At 45.1% G+C, this 20,202-nt stretch overlaps 1 protein-coding gene across 4 annotated transcripts in view; it reads right to left on the minus strand.

Annotated features, from left to right (window-relative positions):
- GRIP2 (glutamate receptor interacting protein 2) overlaps positions 1-20,202 on the minus strand; it is a 292,459-nt gene that overhangs the window by 59,188 nt on the left and 213,069 nt on the right. For all 4 annotated transcript variants that reach the window (XM_049827181.1, XM_049827180.1, XM_049827183.1 and 1 more), the window contains exon 2: positions 3,034-3,114. In XM_049827181.1, the coding sequence (XP_049683138.1) occupies positions 3,034-3,114 (81 nt within the window). The remainder of the gene's footprint in view (positions 1-3,033; positions 3,115-20,202) is intronic.

Here is a 20,202-nt window from a genome sequence, read left to right on the forward strand (position 1 = left end):
CACAGCGGTGGAGGGAAAAAGTCTGCGTGCAGGTCTGGCAGGCAGGACCAAGCAGGACAAGGCAGAGGAGTGAGGGCTTGTGAGAGAATAAAAACCTTGTGTTTCAAGGTGCTGGTGCTGGAGGCAGTGGAATGACTCAAAACCAGGCTGACGGGATCTCTGCAATGGTCCAGGGAGACTACCTCAGGAACTAGGTTTGTTATAGAGTGGGGAAGGTGTTAGGAGGGCTACGTGTCAGGCAGTCACAGTTACCATGTTGGAGGATGCTGTGGACCTGCAGTAGCTGCCTGGATGGACAGAACAGGGTGGTTCTTAAAATATTGTGATTAAAAAAATACCACAAGACATCAATACAGTTGGGAGATAAAGAACATAATGGGAGGGGATGGTATCCTGCCATCAGCATGGGCAGGAGAGAGAGGCATGACCTTCATTCATTCCCAGCAGTTTCCCCACCCATCTGCACCTGGTCTAAGTCAAACGTCTCCATATTACCCACCTCATCTACAGCTGGAATTGAAGACGTGAGTCACTTTTACAACATAACTGGTTCCACATGCACTCCAAGCCATAATCCATATGCCAGCGTCAGGTTTAGGGGATGCACACCCCACGGCTGCTGCACCAGTACTACTTCTTTGTTTGCTGCAGGCAGCATACATTTGACCTTCCTTTAGTCCAAGATGACACTCTTGTTTGTCCAGCACCTATATATAAGCCTCACCTGATCCCAGCTTTGATCCCATTACAGCTCACGTCTGGGTTTTACAAAAACGGGGTCCCTAAACTATTCCAACTTCTGGGTGGAGGAGGGGAGTAAGTTAGCAGGAGAGCCAGCACCGGCCCAAGGAAAGACCAAGAGCTCTGCGGACTCGGCAAAAGGCAGCTCCACATTAACCCACATGACGGCACTCACACTCTTTGCTCAAACGAGGACTAGCCCTGGGGCAAATCAGATGACTTTCATGCCTTGCCAGAGCCTCTTCTAAGAAGCTTTTGCAGAATTTGTCTACAACATGATCCATCCACCTCCCCTATCTCTGGTGTACTGAAATCTCCCACAACTTTACAGGAGGAAAACAGTCTCCCTCCCACAGGGCGCCTTTCTCCAAGGCCTTGAAGGAGAAGGTGGTGATGGGCATTGGCAGCGCACAGAAAACAGCAGTCCCACAACTGTGGACTAAAACCAACTTCACAAATGGCCCAGGAGTTTGTTTTCACAGCAAACCCCACCAGGCTTAAATGAGATGCTGTATTTGGAGAGGGAACATTTGAAACTTCTTGCACACTATGATTTCCAGAACAAGGCAGGGTCTCTTAAAAAACATATTGACACAGAAGATCCATGCTGGTGCAGGGCTTCACCTCTCCATCCTCTTTCACTGGGAGAAAACACGGTGTCATTTGGCACCATGGTGCCTCATCACTAGCACTTTGCTCCTTGTGTAATGCCACCGTGACACCAGAAATTGCACCTCCCTTCGAGTCCTGCAGGCACTACCTATTTTATAAAGCACTTCCAAGAATAATCTGTGCACTTGATTAATGCGAGCAATCTAGCGCCAGTCTGGAAGGCGTTTAGGCACTGCTGGGCACCCATTTAACGTGGCACTGGCAGCTTGTTGTAAAACATCAGGTCCATAATGGTTCTGCTCTTTAAACTCGGTTTTGATCCCTTGCCAACTACAGTAGCTTAGTTTTCAATTCACCAACCTAAGATCCCAGGGGCTGCCAGAAACTTTGTGGGGCCTCCCCGCCGAGCTGGAAGGAACACCATCCGGCACTATCCTGCAAATTTCCTCTCAACTACAGACGTAACTGATCAACACAGATGGTGCCGCAAGGGGAGATTATTAGCTCTTCAATGGAGTTTAATTTTGATCCTTGATAAGTGTTTAAAATGAGAACTCCCAGAGTGCAATTACCTATTGTTATGGGTTCAAGGAGAAATCACTGCTCTGAAAAAAGGCAAGTCCCTGAGGTCAATCTATCAAGATAAGCAATAAGGGATTTTGACCAATTCCTCTATAAATCTACTGCCGCTATCACAGACACACACACAGATGTAAAAGTGAGCTGGTTAAGCAGGATCTGGTCCTGCAAGACATAGTGTTTAAGTACCATATGAGAGTAGTCTTGGATTTCTTCTATTGGCATATATGCTTGGATTTTGCTGCTCAGAGCATCCCAGGGCAGTAAGAGCACACCTGAATTTTGCCCTGCCCATTGAGATCTCTTGAGCTGGGGCTGTTGGACGTACTGGCTCTCGTGAGCGGGGAGTCAGCCTCTCTCCATCAGGGCTGCGGTACAGTGGCAACGTGTTGCAGAAACCCCCAGAGAATGCAGAATATCGCCCAGAAAAAAATGCTGAATGATGAAGCAATAGCGAAAGGGCCCCGTTTCCTCCCCATCCCCTAGAACACTCTAAGCCAAACCTGTGACTGGGTCATTAATGGTCAGAAGTCAAAATCAAGCCCTGGGCTTTACTAGGAAGACGATGAGTTTTCCAGAGCAACCCATCCAAATCTGCTGGTATGCCGCTGGCAGACAAAGCCCAGCACCAACAGAGGCAAATGTACTACTGTTTCTCCACTCCCTCTTCAGCCCCTGGGGGTGTTTCTGTTTGTTTTGACTAAATATCAAAACAAACTTAGTCACACATGGGAAATACGAAGCTCGCCAGACACTGCTCGTCTCCCTCCCCGCCCAGTGAGCTCAGATGTGGCAGCGCTTCTTCCCTCTCTCCTTTGCTGCTGTTTTCCTCTTTGTGGGTGTCAGCCCAGCACAGGAACCCGTCCTTTCCCAGCTCCCTGTAACCACCATAAACAGCTCTACACTAGACTGTGATTGCACCAGTGACATACCACTCACTGAGATGAGTTAGTACCATCCATTTCTGCCCTCCAGCAAAAGCCTTGCTGATAGATGCACCAAAATGGGCGTTTTGGGGTGGTTTACCCATTTTAGGGGTAGCCAGGTAAAGTGTAATGAATGCCCTGATGTTCTGGAACAGGAGCTGATCACCTCCTTTACCTGGGATGCTTTGCCTCCTGGAGACCAGGGCTGCGTCCATCCCACCAGAATCCTTGCTCCCCTTCGAGTAAGGGCCATCGTCTGTGAGCAGAGCAAACACAGAAGCTAAAATTAGTACCAAAAGCAACAAACAACAAATCCAGAGCACTTTAAAATGTTTGTCCTGGTGACACCAGAATTGGGATCGCATCCGTTTCACAGACTGTAGGCAAGAAAAAACACTACCAGCCCTAGCTTTGCACTGCGCCATATGGGCTATCTTGCTTTTTAGGGAGGGAGGGAAAGAAACAAGAAGGCAATAACATTATCTGATTTATTCCTCTTGGAGCTAATCCATTAGGAGAGAACAAAATTCCCTTACTCCTGTAATTATGTGGAACAGCTGAGGACAGAGAAAGCTGTGGCATTAGTCTCACAAGTTTTAAGCCTGTCATTATGCTTGTGAAGAAACTTACGGTCTTTGAAAATGGAGTTATACATCAGGACACTAACAGGGCACTAAATCACTATACTTGAACGAAATTGCCTATTCTTATAGATCCCATTATTTCAAAGTCACATTTTCCTGCTGCTGTTCCAGCCTCTGTACAATATAGAGAGCACCTTCTCTTAAGTGATTTGAAGAAAAAGTCAGAGGAAAGAGCAAATAGTATTATGCACTGTAAATGCACCATGCAGCATAAGTTGAGATCCAAATTTAAAGTATTTAAATATCTTTCTATTCTCCTTTAGGAAGACTCCTATATGGCATAGAGGTTATTTGCGGAGAAGGGAGCACACTTCTACAGATTTAATTGCCATCCATCTAAAATGTCAATTTTTATGGCATTTCCTAAAAAGCTGGCACTTTTTCAATCAATAATTTCTAGTAACCGTTTAGTATCACATAACTCCTATTCTCAGTGACCATATTCCTGGATTGCCTTTCCCAATTTTCAATAGCTGTGAAGGTTTAGAAGTTGTACGTGATAGTATAAATACAGGTTACTGAAAATCATATCCATTTTTTCCTGTCCGCAGCTCTTAAGTAACTTAAATATAAGTTACAGAGAAGTTTTTGTCTTGCTGTGTACAAAGGGAATGATGATTTTTGTTCAGCCCTATTCCAGATAGTGGCCTATACACAGAGAAATCAAAACCAATGCTCAGCTTTCTGGCAGCCCACTTCCCCCACAAACCGAAAAATGATGGTGTAAATTGAATCACGTCGGTTACGCTTAACCACTAGAAGGGGAATTTTGCTCAAGGGCTTGAACAATTTTTAAAAGTAAGATGAAATAAATGAACGTAATTTCCAAAAAAGAAAAAAAAATTATCTAGTTTTAATTCTCTTTGCCCCTGCTGAAGTAACTTCACAAGTTGACAAAACCCAGTGACAAGTTTTGGCTGACTCAAATCTGCATTTTCAAGCATCAAAATTTTCAGTTGAAAAATAAACACGACTTAGTTTTTCAGCCCAAATTTTGCAGCCCATAGAGGGACAATGTAGATATCCAGACCCTGGACTCTTCTCTTGCATCACTTTGAATGCTTTTCCATCACCACTAAGCTGAAGATCTCTAATGAAGCAAGAACTAGCACTTGGCATTAGACCATCACCAAGCTATGCCAGGCCATTGCTGCCAAAACACATTGAACCTTCATACCCAAGCATCCAGGACCTCTGTGAAACAGGGGAATGAAGCTCTGCCTTTCAAAAAATAGGGGGAAGAACAGATAGGATAAAACAGTACTATCCTGACCATGGAGATCTTGTAGCATTACTCAATGCTGACAGTGAAAGCAGCAGCACTTGGCTAGAGAACTACAGCAAGCACCAAGGTGAGCCATTGATTTCATACGGGTGCTGGTACAGCCTAGCATCAACTCTGAGAGCAGAAGGCTTGAAAACGAAATTTGCATTTTTAACAGCAATGGTTCTTTGGGTGATGGGGAGGCCAGGGTCAAGGTTCTGGGCTTAATGATTCTCCAAAGTTTAATTTACTTGGGACAGTTTAACTCCAGCATCCAATGTTTTTTAACCAAAAAAAAGCAAAGCCCCATGCCATCTATTCTTCAGTAGCTGTTTGATAGTGATAAAGATTCAGACCTTTCAATCTCTGGCACAGCTGGCCACGTTTATCTTAATTCCTCCCTCCAGAAGGTTTGTCCTAATATCCTGCCTTACTCTTTCTCTGTCACCCCATGCCTTGCAGAACTGCAGAGTCAGACAACAGGGATGGTTTGGGAGTACAAAGCAAGGTGGCATTTCCCGGGGCAGAAGCAGGACGATGCTGAACCAACTACTCCCTGCCCACACCACTCAGCCCAGCAGATACAACCTCCCTTTACTTCTTTCCCAAATGCAGCAGCACGTTGAGAGAGGAACCCCGAAACAGCAGCTCGGGATACCCAGCATGAGGTTGCGTTTTCAGCACTGCAAAAGGCACGTGCAAAATACCCTGGGACGTGCAGGACCGGAGCCTCTCAATGCCTCTGGAGCATCAGTGTGCCTTCGGTCACGCAGGACGCTGTGGATGGTGAGGAGCACCCCAGCATGCAGCCGCCTTCCACGTGAGAGCATCGCTGCCAGCTCTGACGCCAGGTAACATGCTCAAGGCAGCAACGTTCTGCTGCGGACGGGATCCCTGCATTCCTGGGAAACCATGCAAGATGGTTCAAAGCCAACTCCATAATCTGCTGGCAAAGTAAAGCAGTCAACCATCTGCTTCACATAAACACACCACCCTGGACCAGACAGCCACCAGCGCCCTTCTGCACTTCATTCCCCCTTCGCAACCCCAACCAATATTGATATGAATCCCCAATTTGCTAACGGTTACCCTCCCTACCCCAATAGCTGTTGGCGAACGTGCCTTGGCTTCCATTTCAGCAAGCAACCAGGTTGCCCATGCATTAACAACAGCTTCCACCACCAGCCAAGCGGCCAAAAGCAGCGACCCGAGCTACAGCCGCTGCCACCAATTAGCAACGCACCCCCCGCACAGTCCCGTGCTGCTTCGTCGACAGCCATATCAGCCGGCAAATAATTAGCACCGCGGCTCCCCTTCCTCTATTGCTTCTCCCTTCCAAACTCAGTTGATTATGTGAAAAATGCTTGGGTTTTTTGCTCATTATCTGGCTAAAATGTTTGAACGGGAAAACAAGCTGCCACACGCCGCCTGCCGAAGTGTGAATTGGCATTTGCTTGCATTAGCATCCCTGCCGCGTGGCTCTTTGTTCATTTTCAGCCGATTTCCTGCTCTGCCACTCAAGCTGGTATTAATGGAGTCACTTTTTTCTGAGCTTTTTTTTTTTTTTTTGAAGGGGGGGGGGTACTTTGTTTTTTTTTAAAAAAAGAAATTCCTTCTTTTTGTGCTCTTAGTCATTTCTCCTGCCTAGCACAGCATCAATTCAGAGGTGAGGCTAGTAACTAGCCTGATTGCTCAGTTGGCCCAAATCGCAGTGCCAAACTAAGCACTGAAAATTCATGAATCTTTCTACTCCCTAAAATTGGGAAAATAACTTTTTTCTTTAGGCCTGTGCGGGTTCTTTTTGCAAGCAATCAGTGCTGGAGCCATTAGAGATGTATTTTTCAAGCTTTTTCTCTCACACCAAGTGGGCCAAAAATATTCCAAAGAAAAAAATTATGTAATTGGTGATTTTCAAGCAGTGGTGTTAATGCTGACTCTAAATCTTTCAGAAAAGTTCACAAGACCCTCAATAAAACTGAGCACACAACGCTTTCCATATAGTGATCCCATGGGAATCTATGACAATATAGAAAAGTTCCTGTAAGTTCTTTGACAATAGTTTTTGCTTACTAACACCAGCGAGGGAAGAGTTCCCGAGTCCCTCCCCCTACACACATGGCACTGAGGTCCTACCCTGCAGCAACAGTGTTGAGTAGTAAACATCTCCAACAGTGACGAAAAAGAAGAGGTAGTCCCGTCTCATTCCCTCAAAAACAAACTTAATAGATGAAGAAGTTGGAAAAACATCTCCTTGCTTTAGCTGAACTACTGGGGGCAGGAAGAAGGGAAGGTCAGGGCAAAATCCAATATCCCACCCTGCTGCCAGACAGTTAATGGCAGCTCTCAGCAAGGCCCATAGTCAATGGCACTTCAGTGGCTCTAATGCAATGTGTCAGGTCCAGACAGGGCACCGTAATGTTTTATGCTGTCCTTGTTTAATTGAGATTGTGCCAGTAGCATCCAGGTCTCCAGGTAAGACAACCCAGGAGCTAAAGATCCCCATCAGAGGCACCCTCCCCTTGACAGGCAGCACGGAAAGTGACACAGGTTTACCCAGGAAGGATGAGGTGTAGGGAGAGGTCAGGAAAATACAGGTATTTTCCAGTAACTTTCACCCAAATAAAAGAAAATTGGCACATTCAGTCTTCCTCTGCCTGCCCCACAGGGGAAATCCCAGGCGGGACTCGGGTCTGCGCAGCGAGGAGCAGCAAGAGCCCAGCGTGGGAACACCGCAACTGCAGAAGAGGTGGCCCAGATGGGAGCGAGTCTGCCTCCTGCGCGGAACCGGTGGCTCAGCCTCGGTAGGAAACCGTCTGTTTCCAGAAGATCCCTGTTGTGCACGAGACAAAGCAGGGAGTCAAGGGAGCAAAAATAAGAAAAGAAAAAAAAAAAAAGAAAGAAAGGTGAAGGGGGCATTTGAACTGTTTCATCGCCTGCTCTTGCTTTACTCAGGTTGGGGTTTGGGTTTTTTTCCCACTCCCTGGCTTAGCAGCTCACCACGGAATGTATTGCCTGAGAAACCAGGCTCCCCAGTTGCAAGGTGCAGCCAGCCTGCCCTCGCTCCCTGGACCATACTGGGAGGTACCAAGGGGCACTGGTGGCAGCAAGGAGAGCAAGTGCTGCCCAGAGGCTAGTCTCTGAGTGATTAACTGGCATGGGATTGTATAGCTGGAGCTCTGCTATTCACTTCATAACACACCATTCTGCACCTCAGCTCCAGCGATGGCCACAGGGCCATAAAAATGTCCTGTCACCTGCTCTGCCACCAGCACCACCGCTTCTCCCTGCTTTTTTCACCACATAATGTTTTGGGGATTATCTACTTCTATCCTGTACTTTAGGGGAGAGGACAATAAAGGAGAGAGGAGTAACAGCTGTCAATAATTGCAATCCAAAAAGGAAGGGAATAAGCCCAGTTAACCGGGGACATGGGAAGAATTGGATCTGTGCAATGTCCTCCCTGACTGCCAGGCCCCATGGTCTGTCCCGATAGCAGCCGACCCAATCTGTGTCATTGAGTTGGGTTTTGTTGGGTTTTTTGGTTTAAGAACTGGGGCATTGATAGAAAAGACAAGTTGCTCCACAAGCAGCAGAACTTGGTTTCCTGATTTCTCATGGCTGTCTCTGATGTGGATTCTCTTAGGTCTAATAGTAAGGTTGAATTTACATCTCCACCCTTGCCTTCTCACCGAGGGCACAAACAGGAGTCTCTCCTCTAACCAAGATGCTTGTTTGCCCATTAATCATCTAGCAGCCAGCTGGCTGATTTGCAAGGGTCAGCTGCATACACTTAAATCAATCTTAACCCCTAGGAAATCCACATATTCGCTATACTAGTGATCCCTGGGCTTCCTGAACAGTTTGACCCATTTGTGGAACCCTTACCAACGTTGACTTGCTGCCTTTCTGAGAAACCCCATCAGTCCCCAGCTTTCACAGAGCCAGTGGAGATGTCCTAGGCCAAATTCTTTCTCTGTAGCAACCAGCAGCAAAACCAATTTCAATAACACCATGACTTTTCTTAGTTAAATTCCCCACGGGATATGAGCACAGGCACCAGGATCTCCTGACATCAGTTAGGTCCCAAGCCAACCTCTGTTAAAATGGAAAAAAAACCACCAAACCTTCCTCAGAAAGAGCACTGATTTAAGAGTTCATTATCCCTGCCTGGGCGGGGGGATTCATTTAGAAGAGTTATTAGTCTATGTTATTAACAGAGATCACCTCTTAATGAAAATCGGCATTGGCTAAATAAGATTCTGTGACAATTAGGCTTTCTGTCTGCACGTTGTTCAGATTCCTGGATTGCTCTAAGACAGTTCCTGCAGAGAAAGTGCATTAATCTTATGGGAAGACCAAGAGGTAAAGCCTCCCATTTGTTTAATGGAAAAAAGACAGTTGGAGACAGTTATTTTGCCATAGGGTAATTGCACTCCTTGTTTAGAGAAATGAATGCTAAAACAGCATTAAGAGCCAAAAGCTGTTCACGCTAAGGCAAGCCGGTATTTTTTGCTAGAATAAAAGCATGAGGTTGGAAGCAGGAAGCCAAATGAATAAAACTAAGTGCAATTTGATCCATTTTGAGAAGAGTTATTTCTGTAAGTCAAGGAAGGCATTTATCTATAGTCAGGTAAAGAGCAGTTGGGTACGTGAGAGTGGGTCAGGCAGCTAGTGATGATTCAAACTGCAGCTGCCTGGGAGCTAGTCTTCAAGGCCCAGGATTTTAAAGATATCTGAGAGCCTGAAGACATGTATCTGAGAGCCTGTCTATACATGTACTTCAGAAATACCTATCTGTATCTTTAGGCACCTAATCACCTTTAAAAAGTTGTCATATTACTAGAAGGAGGAAAGGAAGAAAAAGATATATCCATGCACACCCGCTGTTCTGAATCTCAAATTGGCGTTTAGCCCCCAAATTACACAGCCTCCACGACAGCCTGGCCAGGGGCTGTACCATCATTAGAGGAGGACAGTAACGTCATCCTTCCCACCTCTCCCCAGGCTGACACTTTACATGGCATCACACCCGGTGACATTTTATGCACCAGTAACTGGTTTGGGTTTGCTTGCAAGGCTGTACGCAACCAAACCTCCAGCACCCCCCCCAAGGGCAGTTTGGGTTATTTTAGCACCGCCGCAGCAGATCAGAGCTGGCTGTATCAGCTCTGCATGAGAGCAGCACAGTGGTGGCCTCCCGTCTTCAGAGCACTTAGCCTTTAACACAAGAGACAAGTGGATCTAAAGAGGCTAGTACAGGAAAACAAAAAGCTCATTTTGAATACCGTTACAAACAGATTGCATGATTTCCTGAAACGACTTAGTTACGGAGTTCACCATGGCCCAAGAGCACCTCCCACATCTCCGCTTCAGGCAAGAGACTGTTTCCATGAAGACTCTGTTTCCCACCTTCCTCAAGCCTTCCTCAGCAGGTGGCTTGAATTTTCTTCTGCTCAACTAAATCCAAAGTTCCTTAGGCCCTTGGAAAATTTGTACATGTGTTCATTAAGCCCAATACAGATGTTCAGTTCTTCGCCCATCTCCAGAAATGCATTGCTCCAGCTCTGTATCAGAAAAGCTAAAGAAAATAAATAAATAGAACCCAAACAGATGAAAAACATCTGCCAGTGATCTCCGGACTGCTTTTCCTAGAATACTGCTAAAGTTGAGTTAGAGTTCATGATCCTGCCCTACATAAAACTAGCCCAAGTATCCAGCAGCAAATACACTAAATCCTTAGGCAAGACAGCCCATGCTCCTGTGAAGTGCTTAAAAAACAAGAAAAAAAAATGCCACTTTTGCTTTAGGATTCTGCAGCACAATTTCATTGTCATGACACCGACTGTTTTGCTCGCTGCATCAAAAAAAAGCCAACCAAACTTAAGAGGCCTAGTGTTTCCTGGCTTTTTATTCTCCAGGAGATGGGGTGGGACATTTGGAAGTATGCTGGTGAAAACCCCAGTGCCCATCACAGATCTTCTCTCCACCTCCATCAGTGCAGGGCACCCTCAATGGGACTCTCCCATGGCAGACACTCAGACCCCAGCACGGCTTTGAAATGCTTCTCCCTTCCTTTGCACTAGGAAGACTTTTTAAAAAAATTTTCCCCTTAACCAGCAAGCTCAGACTGGAATGGACCAAGTTATTTTGGGAGCAGCCTCTCCCTAATTTCATAAATACACGTACCAACAAATTTGTGGTACAAATAGCAGAGGCTGCCTGTTGCGAAGAAGAGCCTCATATTTTTCCCTTCACTGGCAACAAATCCCCTCACAGCACATATTCGTAAGTTACACAGAAGACAAATGAGGGCTCGGGGAAATGTTTTCAACTCCTCTTACCACAAATTTTCTGAAAGCACAGCCAGAGAGGACAGCCATGCCATACAATAACTGTGCTTGCTGGAACAAAGTCCTTGCCCCAGAGATGACAACTGAATTTTCTCCCATTTTCCCAGCTACTTCTGGTGGAAAAAAGAACATCCCAAGAGCATTATCAACCTGCTGCCCGTACTTGCACTGGCCCCACTGCAACGATGCTATGCTCCCTTCCCTGGACTGGGAATGTGCTCCACCGACTGCAGCTTCTTGTGCCATCAGAGGTGCAGTCATTTGTGCAGTCATTACTCCTGGCATCTGGGCCAGGGAGAACTTGTCCAAACTTCGACGTTATTCCAAGAGGAAGTCATACATTTGAATTTCCTCTCCTCGATACACAGAGCATGGAATTTATCTCCCCACACCCTCCATGTCTCCCAATCTTTTCTTTTAAAGCCTTTATTCGTTTATCTACAAACCCTTCTAAGGCATGTATAATATCATAACCACCTGCTGCTTTATTCACAGGAAACAGATCTATAAAAGATACAATAGCCTATTGTTCAACAGAAAACTCCATGTTTTGTTCGTCTGTTTTTTTCTTTTTAATAAGAAATGAAAATTACTTTTAAAGAAACAATTTGTTTCAAGCAACCATTTTCAACCAAAATTATATAGATAGTTATTTGCATAGCAGTAGCCTTTATGAGACCAAGATATGAGCCAGAACACGCCTCTGTTACCAAGCAGGTTGGCTTCCAAGGGATACTACAGTGTATTTTTTCTGCCCTGCAAGCCCTCAGCAGATACACAACACTGATGGAAGAAGACTCCTGCTTCTCATGGAGACGTGAGAAGAGTTTCAGCATTTGGTAGACAAGTAGATGATCTAATTTGTGTGTGTGTGTGCACACTAACCCCATTTAAGTTGGCTCTGCAGAGAAGCCGGACTTTGGAAAGATTTAACTCACATCAACTTTCACAGGATATTAAACACCTCCCAAGGACTGATCCAAGTCCCATCTGATAAGAATGAATGCTGGACCCAGCTTGCAATGCCAAAATCTGGTACTCCTCATGCTTTCTTTAAATACACAGCATTCCATAAAAGAGCATAAAAGGGGAAGAAATAAAAAAGACACAATTTAAGAATCTGCACTCAACCTGCCATTACAGTCATGTCTTTTATGTACTAGAGACATTGCTACAATGCATTGTCTGTCACTCCTTTGGAAGCCAGTGCAGGTAACTTTATTTATCTAATCAGTGCATCGGAGAGAGTGTGCAATAGAGGACCTGGAAGCAGTTCTTAATTTCCACTCAAGCTGTACTGAGAGATGGAAGAAAAAATGCTTGAAAAAGTGACTAGCATTTTTTATTAAACCCAGCTCCTTTTTTTTTTTTTTTTTTTTTTTTTTTGCTTAGTTTTCTGTGAAAATTAACTTCACATGCTGTCTATACATCCATCCATCTACTGTCCTCTTGCACCTCTGAAACCCAGTGGCTAATATCCATCAACCTGTGGGGGGACAGAGCAGCCTGAAAGAGGATTATAGTCCTGTAACTTTCATTGAAACTGTGTTTTGAGTAGAAAAGACCCAAATTATTGCTCTCAGCAAAGCAAAGAGCTGCTGTGTAAACCAGCTCTAGACCAGCTTCACCACTTATTTTCCTCTGCATGGTAGGGAGGAGAACAAGGGATATTGGATGCAAAACTGTTGAAAATAAATGTTCTTATGCTCTTATGCTCTTCTGCTCACAGAGGAGCTTTTGTTGTACTTCTGAAGTAGCCTGTGATTTCTTTTCTTTCTTTAATTTGAAAATATCAGGGACAATTCTTTCCCCATTCTGATGAAGATATGCTTTTTTTTCATGAAGTTAGGCTTATTAAGAACTTCTTGAAGGATCACATAGGCTGGGTCTTCAGCACAAATAGCTTGTCCCAAACAAAACCCAAACATCCTCACTTTTATCCACCTCTTCCAAAGCATCCTCAAAAAAAGTCCATACCAAAAAGGTCCCTTTTCACTCAGTGAGCCCTCTCCAGTTCACTTTTCTTAAACATTCCCCAGCAAGATTTGAATTTCTAGTGTTAAAGAATAAAAATAAAGAGGGAAAGGGAGAGACACTTCCCTTCCCGCAATCCCTCTCACCCTCCCAGGCATTTTCAGACAGCTTCATCAGTGTATATTTATGAACAACCAAGTGGCAGGGGAAAATATGCAGTTTCTCGCCCCTCCTTTGCAGGTCACATTTGCACGCACAGACACACACACATTATATGCAGTAATTTTGTGCATGAGGGACAAGAATACTGCAGAAACCAACTCGATGAGATTATTATTTCTCAATAGTTCTAGTGCCTGAAATGGTGTTATTAAAGTTACATTTTCCAGTCAATCTGGCAATTTCTCTTATTAAGCAGTGTAGACTGTACTGGGGAGAATCCAACAATAAGCTAGAAAGATGAAATATTGCTGATATACTGATTGTGTTATCTGAAGAAACTACCTTTCAAGAGTAAAAATTAAAGAGGAATAAGATACATTTTCAGACTGATCTTTCGTGAAAGTTATCCAAGTGAGCAATTGTAATATGGTGAGAAATGACCGATAAAGTCTAACACTATTCCCAGGGAAGAATGCCTCTCTAGATACAACTGGGTTTATTAATCTATGCAGCAGGCAGCAGTAAATCCTAGCTGGCAAGGGAGTACAATTCCCCCTATTAACTCCATGTAAGCCTCCAAACTTTTTCTTGAATATGGAGATGGATAAGAAACACAGCCTGCTGAAATCCAAACCCTGGGGACTTTCCTTCTTTCAAGCACCAAATGCTATGCTAAGTGACTGTGGAATGAAATCAAATAAAAAAGACAGCTCTATTGTGGCTTTCTAATCAAATGAAATTAAATACTGTCAGTTTATTAGACTTAAGCACTCAAATCACTGGTGCCACCTAAACCTAGAGGCCAATATTACCTGCTTGTTTAAAAACCTGAAATTAGTCAAAAAGCGAAAACAAGCTTTGTTTTCATGAAAACCATCAGGATTGCTTTCGCTGCACAGGGTTTGGCACTAAGCTGCCTCCCAACTGGGAAGGTTTGTCAAAATGTACACACCCAACCAGGCAAAAGCTTTTATTTTTGATGTATCAATAGTTAAAGCCAAAAAGATTTATCAATGTCCATATTACAAAATACTTTGTCTTGGGGTTTTTTTCTGTCTTACCTAACGCTGGGCTTGGACTCACAGAGGTCCAGGGAGGAGATGGGGACACAGGACTCAGGAGCCATTGGCAGTGCCAAGAACTGAGCGCCCTCGTGCACAGCCTGGGTGTGAATATGCAGCACAAATCAACAGCTTCGGGATGACAGAACAGGTAGAAGTCAGCACTTCCAGCTTTTGAAATGGAGATCAATTTGCTGCAGTAATAGCAACAGTAAATTCTTTGACCTCTTTTGCCTTTTACAAACTCCCTTTTGGTCCCTATGATCTTTGCTTTAAAAATGGTACCTGTTGTCTTCCATCCTCCAAGATCTTACAAAAGAAGTGTCAAAAATCAACAGGTTGTTAACCTCCCAGGGAGGGAAGGAGTTTAAGAAGAACAAGGTAGCGCTGTACTGAAGAGAAGGGGAGAAAGCAATGAGATCTGGTATATGACCATGGCAGGAGAGCACATTACTCTTCAGTGGAGAGGTAGAGAGCCAGAATTTGGGAAGGAAAGCTGCAGAGATTCATCCTAGATGTTGGAATGTGTGCATGCCCTCTCTTTCCACTGAATGAGAAGAATTAACCTCCTGGACATTGTTACCGGGTGCCTTGTCATGATAGATGGGCATCTTTCTAAAAATCATTTGGCACCCCTTAGGGGATTCAGAGCATGGCTCGCAGAAACTGGGCTAAGTTCTTTGACCTGTATCATGCAGGGGGTGAGAGTGGATTTTCAATGGCTCATTCGGGCTGAAAACAGCCCAGTCTTAAAAAAAAAAAAAAAAAAAAAAAAAAAAAGCGAAGGTGCTATTTGGGCTGAAGCTGGCTGAAAAGAAAAATCACAGTTCAGTGAAAAGGCCATTTTTGTCTATAATAAGTCTTTTCTATGATTCTGGCCAGCTCAAAGCTTGAGATCCCACCTCAAATGAAGCAGGAGGATACATCAGTATTTCTGCAGCAGAGCCAAAAGCAATGAGTGCCCAGGTTCTCTGAGCTACCTTTTTCTGCTGAAAAATGCTTAAACAGAGGAAAACTGGAATACCCACTCCCCAGCATATACACAGATAGGAAGTGAAGAGACAGAGCATGAGTTTTGAAATGAAAGTGGGAGTAACAAAAACTATCATTGGATATCCTTGAGTTTGTAAATTAGTGGGTTGAGATAATAGTTTTTTCTTCTGGGCTTTGCTACAGCCAGATAACTTCTCCCAGTTCAGCGGGGAAATAGCCAAGAGCAAATCTGTTGTAGCAGGCAGTAGATAGGGCAGAGGAAAACCCACTGGATTCAGCAGAGAGGGAAGAAGACAAGGTAGCAACAAGACACGATGCCAACGTTCAGCCTGGTAATCCTTTTTGAAGAGAGACTCACTACAGTTGTAACATTTTTTTGTTTGTTTTACTCCTATCGCACTTCCAAGAGAGCCCCTGTTGCACAAGTAAATTACATGCTCCCCAGTGCATACATAAAATTTTAGCACCTGTGCTAAACTTACAGCATGCAATCTGGAAAACAACTAAGAGTAGTAAAGCAATCTTAAGGAAACCTGCTAGAAAATATAACTGCTTAGATGAGGAGTTGGGGAGAACCCCTTCTTACAGTGAATCACAACCTGCTCCCCTGCCGATCTCCAGGAACAACATCAGTTTGACACGTGCAACCCCTGCACCAGCAAGATTTAACAAGGGGTGGGCAAGGACAGCCCAGCAGGACTGCTGTAAGGAAGGTCACCCCACCACGTGTCCGGGTTAGCACCCTCTTTCTGCCCCAATTACAAGTCTGCTCTTGCTCAGGGAAAAGGCCCAGAAAATGAAATGAGGAATCAAATCTGGGAGATTTGCTGTGCCAGTTCAAGAGGTGGCTGAGATTGATACAGGTCCACGCGTGGTGTGAATCAATCTCAGCACCGACAGCAATACGAAAATCCATGCAAACCACAAGAAAACAAACCCAACAAAATAAAAAAAACCTAGACAGATCAGGCAACAGAAGAGATGCACTTCGATGCAGTAACATTTAATAAAAGCAGAGCCACGGATCAAGGGGTGAAGCAAGAAAACAGATTTATATAAAACCTAAAGGATGCCATCAGCACTAGCATAGAAAAGTCAAATAAACCATGAGATGAGATATCAAAGCTGTCCATGACCTTGTTTGCTACTGCACTGATCTTATCATCTCAACTAGGCTACAGCTTCAAAAGGAGCTATGAAAAAGCAGAGCAGTCTGGTGAACCAGGACAACCCTGGCTAACCGTAGCCTACAGCCAGGTATGTGCTCAGCCCCAGCCACAGCGAGGGCAGGGCTGGTGCAAGGCTGAGAGGCTTTGCTGACTGTGGGGAGAGAATAAACCAGCCTGACCCAGCAGACAGCAGATGTAGCAAGTCACAGAATCATAGAATGATTTGCATCAGAAAGGACCTTCAAGATCATCTAGTCCCAACCCCCCTGCCATGGGCAGGGACACCTTCCACTAGACCAGGTTGCTCAAAGCCCCGTCCAACCTGGCCTCGAACGCTGCCAGGGATGGGGCAGCCACAGCCTCTCTGGGCAACCTGTGCCAGTGCCTCACCACCCTCCCAGGGAAGAACTTCTTCCTTACATCTAATCTAAATCTACCTTCTTTCAGTTTAAAGCCACTACCCCTTGTCCTATCACTACATGCCCTTGTAAAAAGTTCCTCTCTGGCTTTCTTGCAGGCCCCCTTTAGGGACTGGAAGGCTGCTAGAAGGTCTGCCCAAAGCCTCCTCTTCTCCAGGCTGAACAACCCCAACTCTCTCAGCCTGTCCCCAGCCTTCTTTCAAGCAGGGGATCTCTGTCTTCACCACCTTTTTCCATCCTCCCATGGGCCAGCACACCAAGGTATCTCACAGCCAGGTTTGCCAGCAACGCTGCAATGAGGCAATCCCCCAGCTGAAGCCCCCAACTCGCAGTGCAGCCCCCAAGGCTTGGGAACCCCTTTTATGAGGACTGCGAAGACAGCTAGTACTGCTGGAAGATGGCATCATATGAGAAGACATTCAATGCAGTAGGTTGCAAATCAGGTGCTTTATCCTGGATTTGCACTGCATTCTGATGCAAAGTGCTTAAAAACCAGTGAGAGCCAAGAAATCAGGAAGAAGTTCCAGACAGTATTAACTATTTTAAAAGAAAGATTTCTGGCACCCCATTTAGACTTGTTTCCAGCTTATCCATGAAGCTCTGCTAAACCTTACTAAGACTTAATTCCCATAAATGTGATTCTCCCCTCAGTGTTTAGCTAAGTAGCAATGTTTCAAAAAAAGTAAATATCAAATCGTGGGAGCTGGATTATTCATTCATGTGGTAAAAGCCATTATATATGAATATATACAGATGTTCCCACTTTATGACTGATCTAAACATATGTAGATTTTAGACTCTGACACACAAACCATCTATTATGCAATGGCCCATGTATGCGGCTCGGATGCTTTTATCCTTGACTGTGTCAGGAGGATTCACAGGAGCTGTGTGAGAGATGGAATAAGCTTATAGTTGAAAGACTAAAGAAAGTTTAAGCAAGAGCCTTGCTTAAAATTAAGGAAGGGAGGGAGAAGGAGAGAAATCAAAGAGCCAGGAAATATCAGATTTAGCAGGACAACAAGATGAAATAAGAAAGTTTCAAAGCTCAAAGTTATTTGATGTTGGAACTGGTGCTGTCTGACCCCATCAAACCAGCTGTTAAAAATTTGCCTGAATTGCCTATTAAATCTTGCTTCCAACAAGCCCTGCTCCTGTTTCTGCCCCATTTCTTGCTTCCCATCAAGCCTTGCCTTGGCTGCAGGCTCTGCCGACATCCCATCCTCCAAACAGGCTGGTGTCCAAAGATCAGCACAGCACCACCACGATGAAAGCAAACATCTGTTTAGTATGAAAGATGGATAAGACCCTGCTCCAGCAGTTATTAATACACTCCAGCTGTTTTATGTAGCTGCCTCCATGCAAACCATTATGCTGGTTACCAGTTGCTTCACATTGCACGGTTGATGCAAAGCAGGCAGTGAACCCAGTCTCAACTACAGCCAGTGCAAGAATTCCCAAAAGGCACGGAAACTCATGGTGAAAATCAGAACAAATTGCTGCAAGCTGGGCTCTGCCACCCTTTGAAAGGCCTACAAGAGATGCTCACTCTTGTGAGTACCTGTGAGCAAACAGGGACAGCCTTAGGATTTTCACACGGAAATCCTGCTCTGTGCAGAATTCAAGCCCCACAGTTCTGTGGGTTAATTTTCCCTTTGTGTTCCTTTATATGTTTGAAATCCAAAATCATCACAGCCAAAGGATTAGCCAGGAGCAGGGTATCAGCCACAGGAACCACAGGCTAGGGAACAGGGACACTGGTTAAAACAGCAGTCGCAAGTTGGTGAGAGCCTGGGCTCTCCTGAGCATCACAAAAAGGCAGAGGGACTGGCTCATGGCGGACTCATGCCCAGGACTGGGGAAAAGTCATTTTTGTATTGCCCTAGGCAGATACTTGCTCGCCCTTTGAACAAAGAAGGGGATGAAGTTGAACCTGGATGAGCCAGGGCAGAAGTGCAGAAGGCCTCCCCAGGGCAGGGTTGAGCAGCCCCCAGCAGCACCGCTCCACCTGCACCCCACAGACCTGCTTTCTCCCCACACACTGCAACCCAAGGCGCAGCGTGTTTATATCTGAATGTCGTGATTTAACCCCCAGCCGGCAATTAAGCACCACGCAGCCACTCGCTCACTCCGCCCCGCGCCAGTGGGATGAGGGAGAGAATGAGGGGGGAAAAAAAAAAGTAAAACTCGTGGGTTGAGATAAAGACAGTTTAATAGGACAGAAAAGGAAGGGGAAATAATGAAAATAATAATAGAATATACAAAACAAGTGATGCACAATACAATTGCTCACCACCTGCTGACTGATGCCCAGCCAATCCCCAAGGTGTGCTGTCCCCTGGCCAACTCCCCCCAGTTTATATACTGGGCATGACATCATATGGTATGGAATATACCTTTGGGTCAGCTGTCCTTGCTGTGTCTTCTCCCAGCTTCTTGTGCACTGCCAGCCTCCACTGGCAGGGCAGTATGAGAAGCTGAAAAGTTCTTGACTTAGTATAAACACTGTTTAGCAACAACTGAAAACATCAGTGTGTTATCAACATTCTTCTCATATTAAATCCGAAACAGCACTATACCAGCTACTAGGAAGAAAATTAACTTTATTCCAGCTGAAACCAGGACACTGGATAATGGCATGTGTCTGAAAAGATGCAACACACACCTGAAAAGACACAGCTGAGAGTTTTCCTGCTTACAGGGGATAGGAAGTAGCAATGAACTCAGGGAAAGTTCAGGTTTAGCTAAAGACCGCAGAGCCTTAGGAAGAGAGGACGCTCCTGTGACAGCCTTTCTCTACTCAGGAACACAGGCCATTAAGTGTAATGCTTCACATTATGCTTCCCAAATACCCACTTAATTTTGATTCAACAAGGCACTTGTGCTAATAAAAATTAAAACCAGCAGGTTCTGTTGAGTGTGTAATAGATGTGTGGAAGAGCAGCGTGTGCAGGTATATCTAAAATTAACTATGAATACTAAAACCGACTACTTTCCAGACCTCAAGAAGTCTGGGGAACGCTGCAATCACTGGATGCACCCATTCAGCAGGGTGCTGTGCAGGTGCCTCCGCAGCCTCTCACCACACTGAGGGTCCTCAGGGTTAGCGGGGGGAACATCCCCGCACCAGGCATCTCCCGTTCCCACCCTGCTAACCTCTAGATGGAGTCTGGATGTCTCCGAGAGCAGATATTGCCAAGTACTTATCTCTTACCACTGCCTGCCAGAACCAAAGCCAGCTGCCAAGTAATACATTTCCACCAGTTGTGCACAAGTATGAATGTCTACGGGTCTAAACTGGTGCAAGA

This window comes from Accipiter gentilis, chromosome 23 (assembly GCF_929443795.1).
Source record: "Accipiter gentilis chromosome 23, bAccGen1.1, whole genome shotgun sequence".
In the NCBI taxonomy this organism is placed as follows: domain Eukaryota; kingdom Metazoa; phylum Chordata; class Aves; order Accipitriformes; family Accipitridae; genus Astur; species Astur gentilis.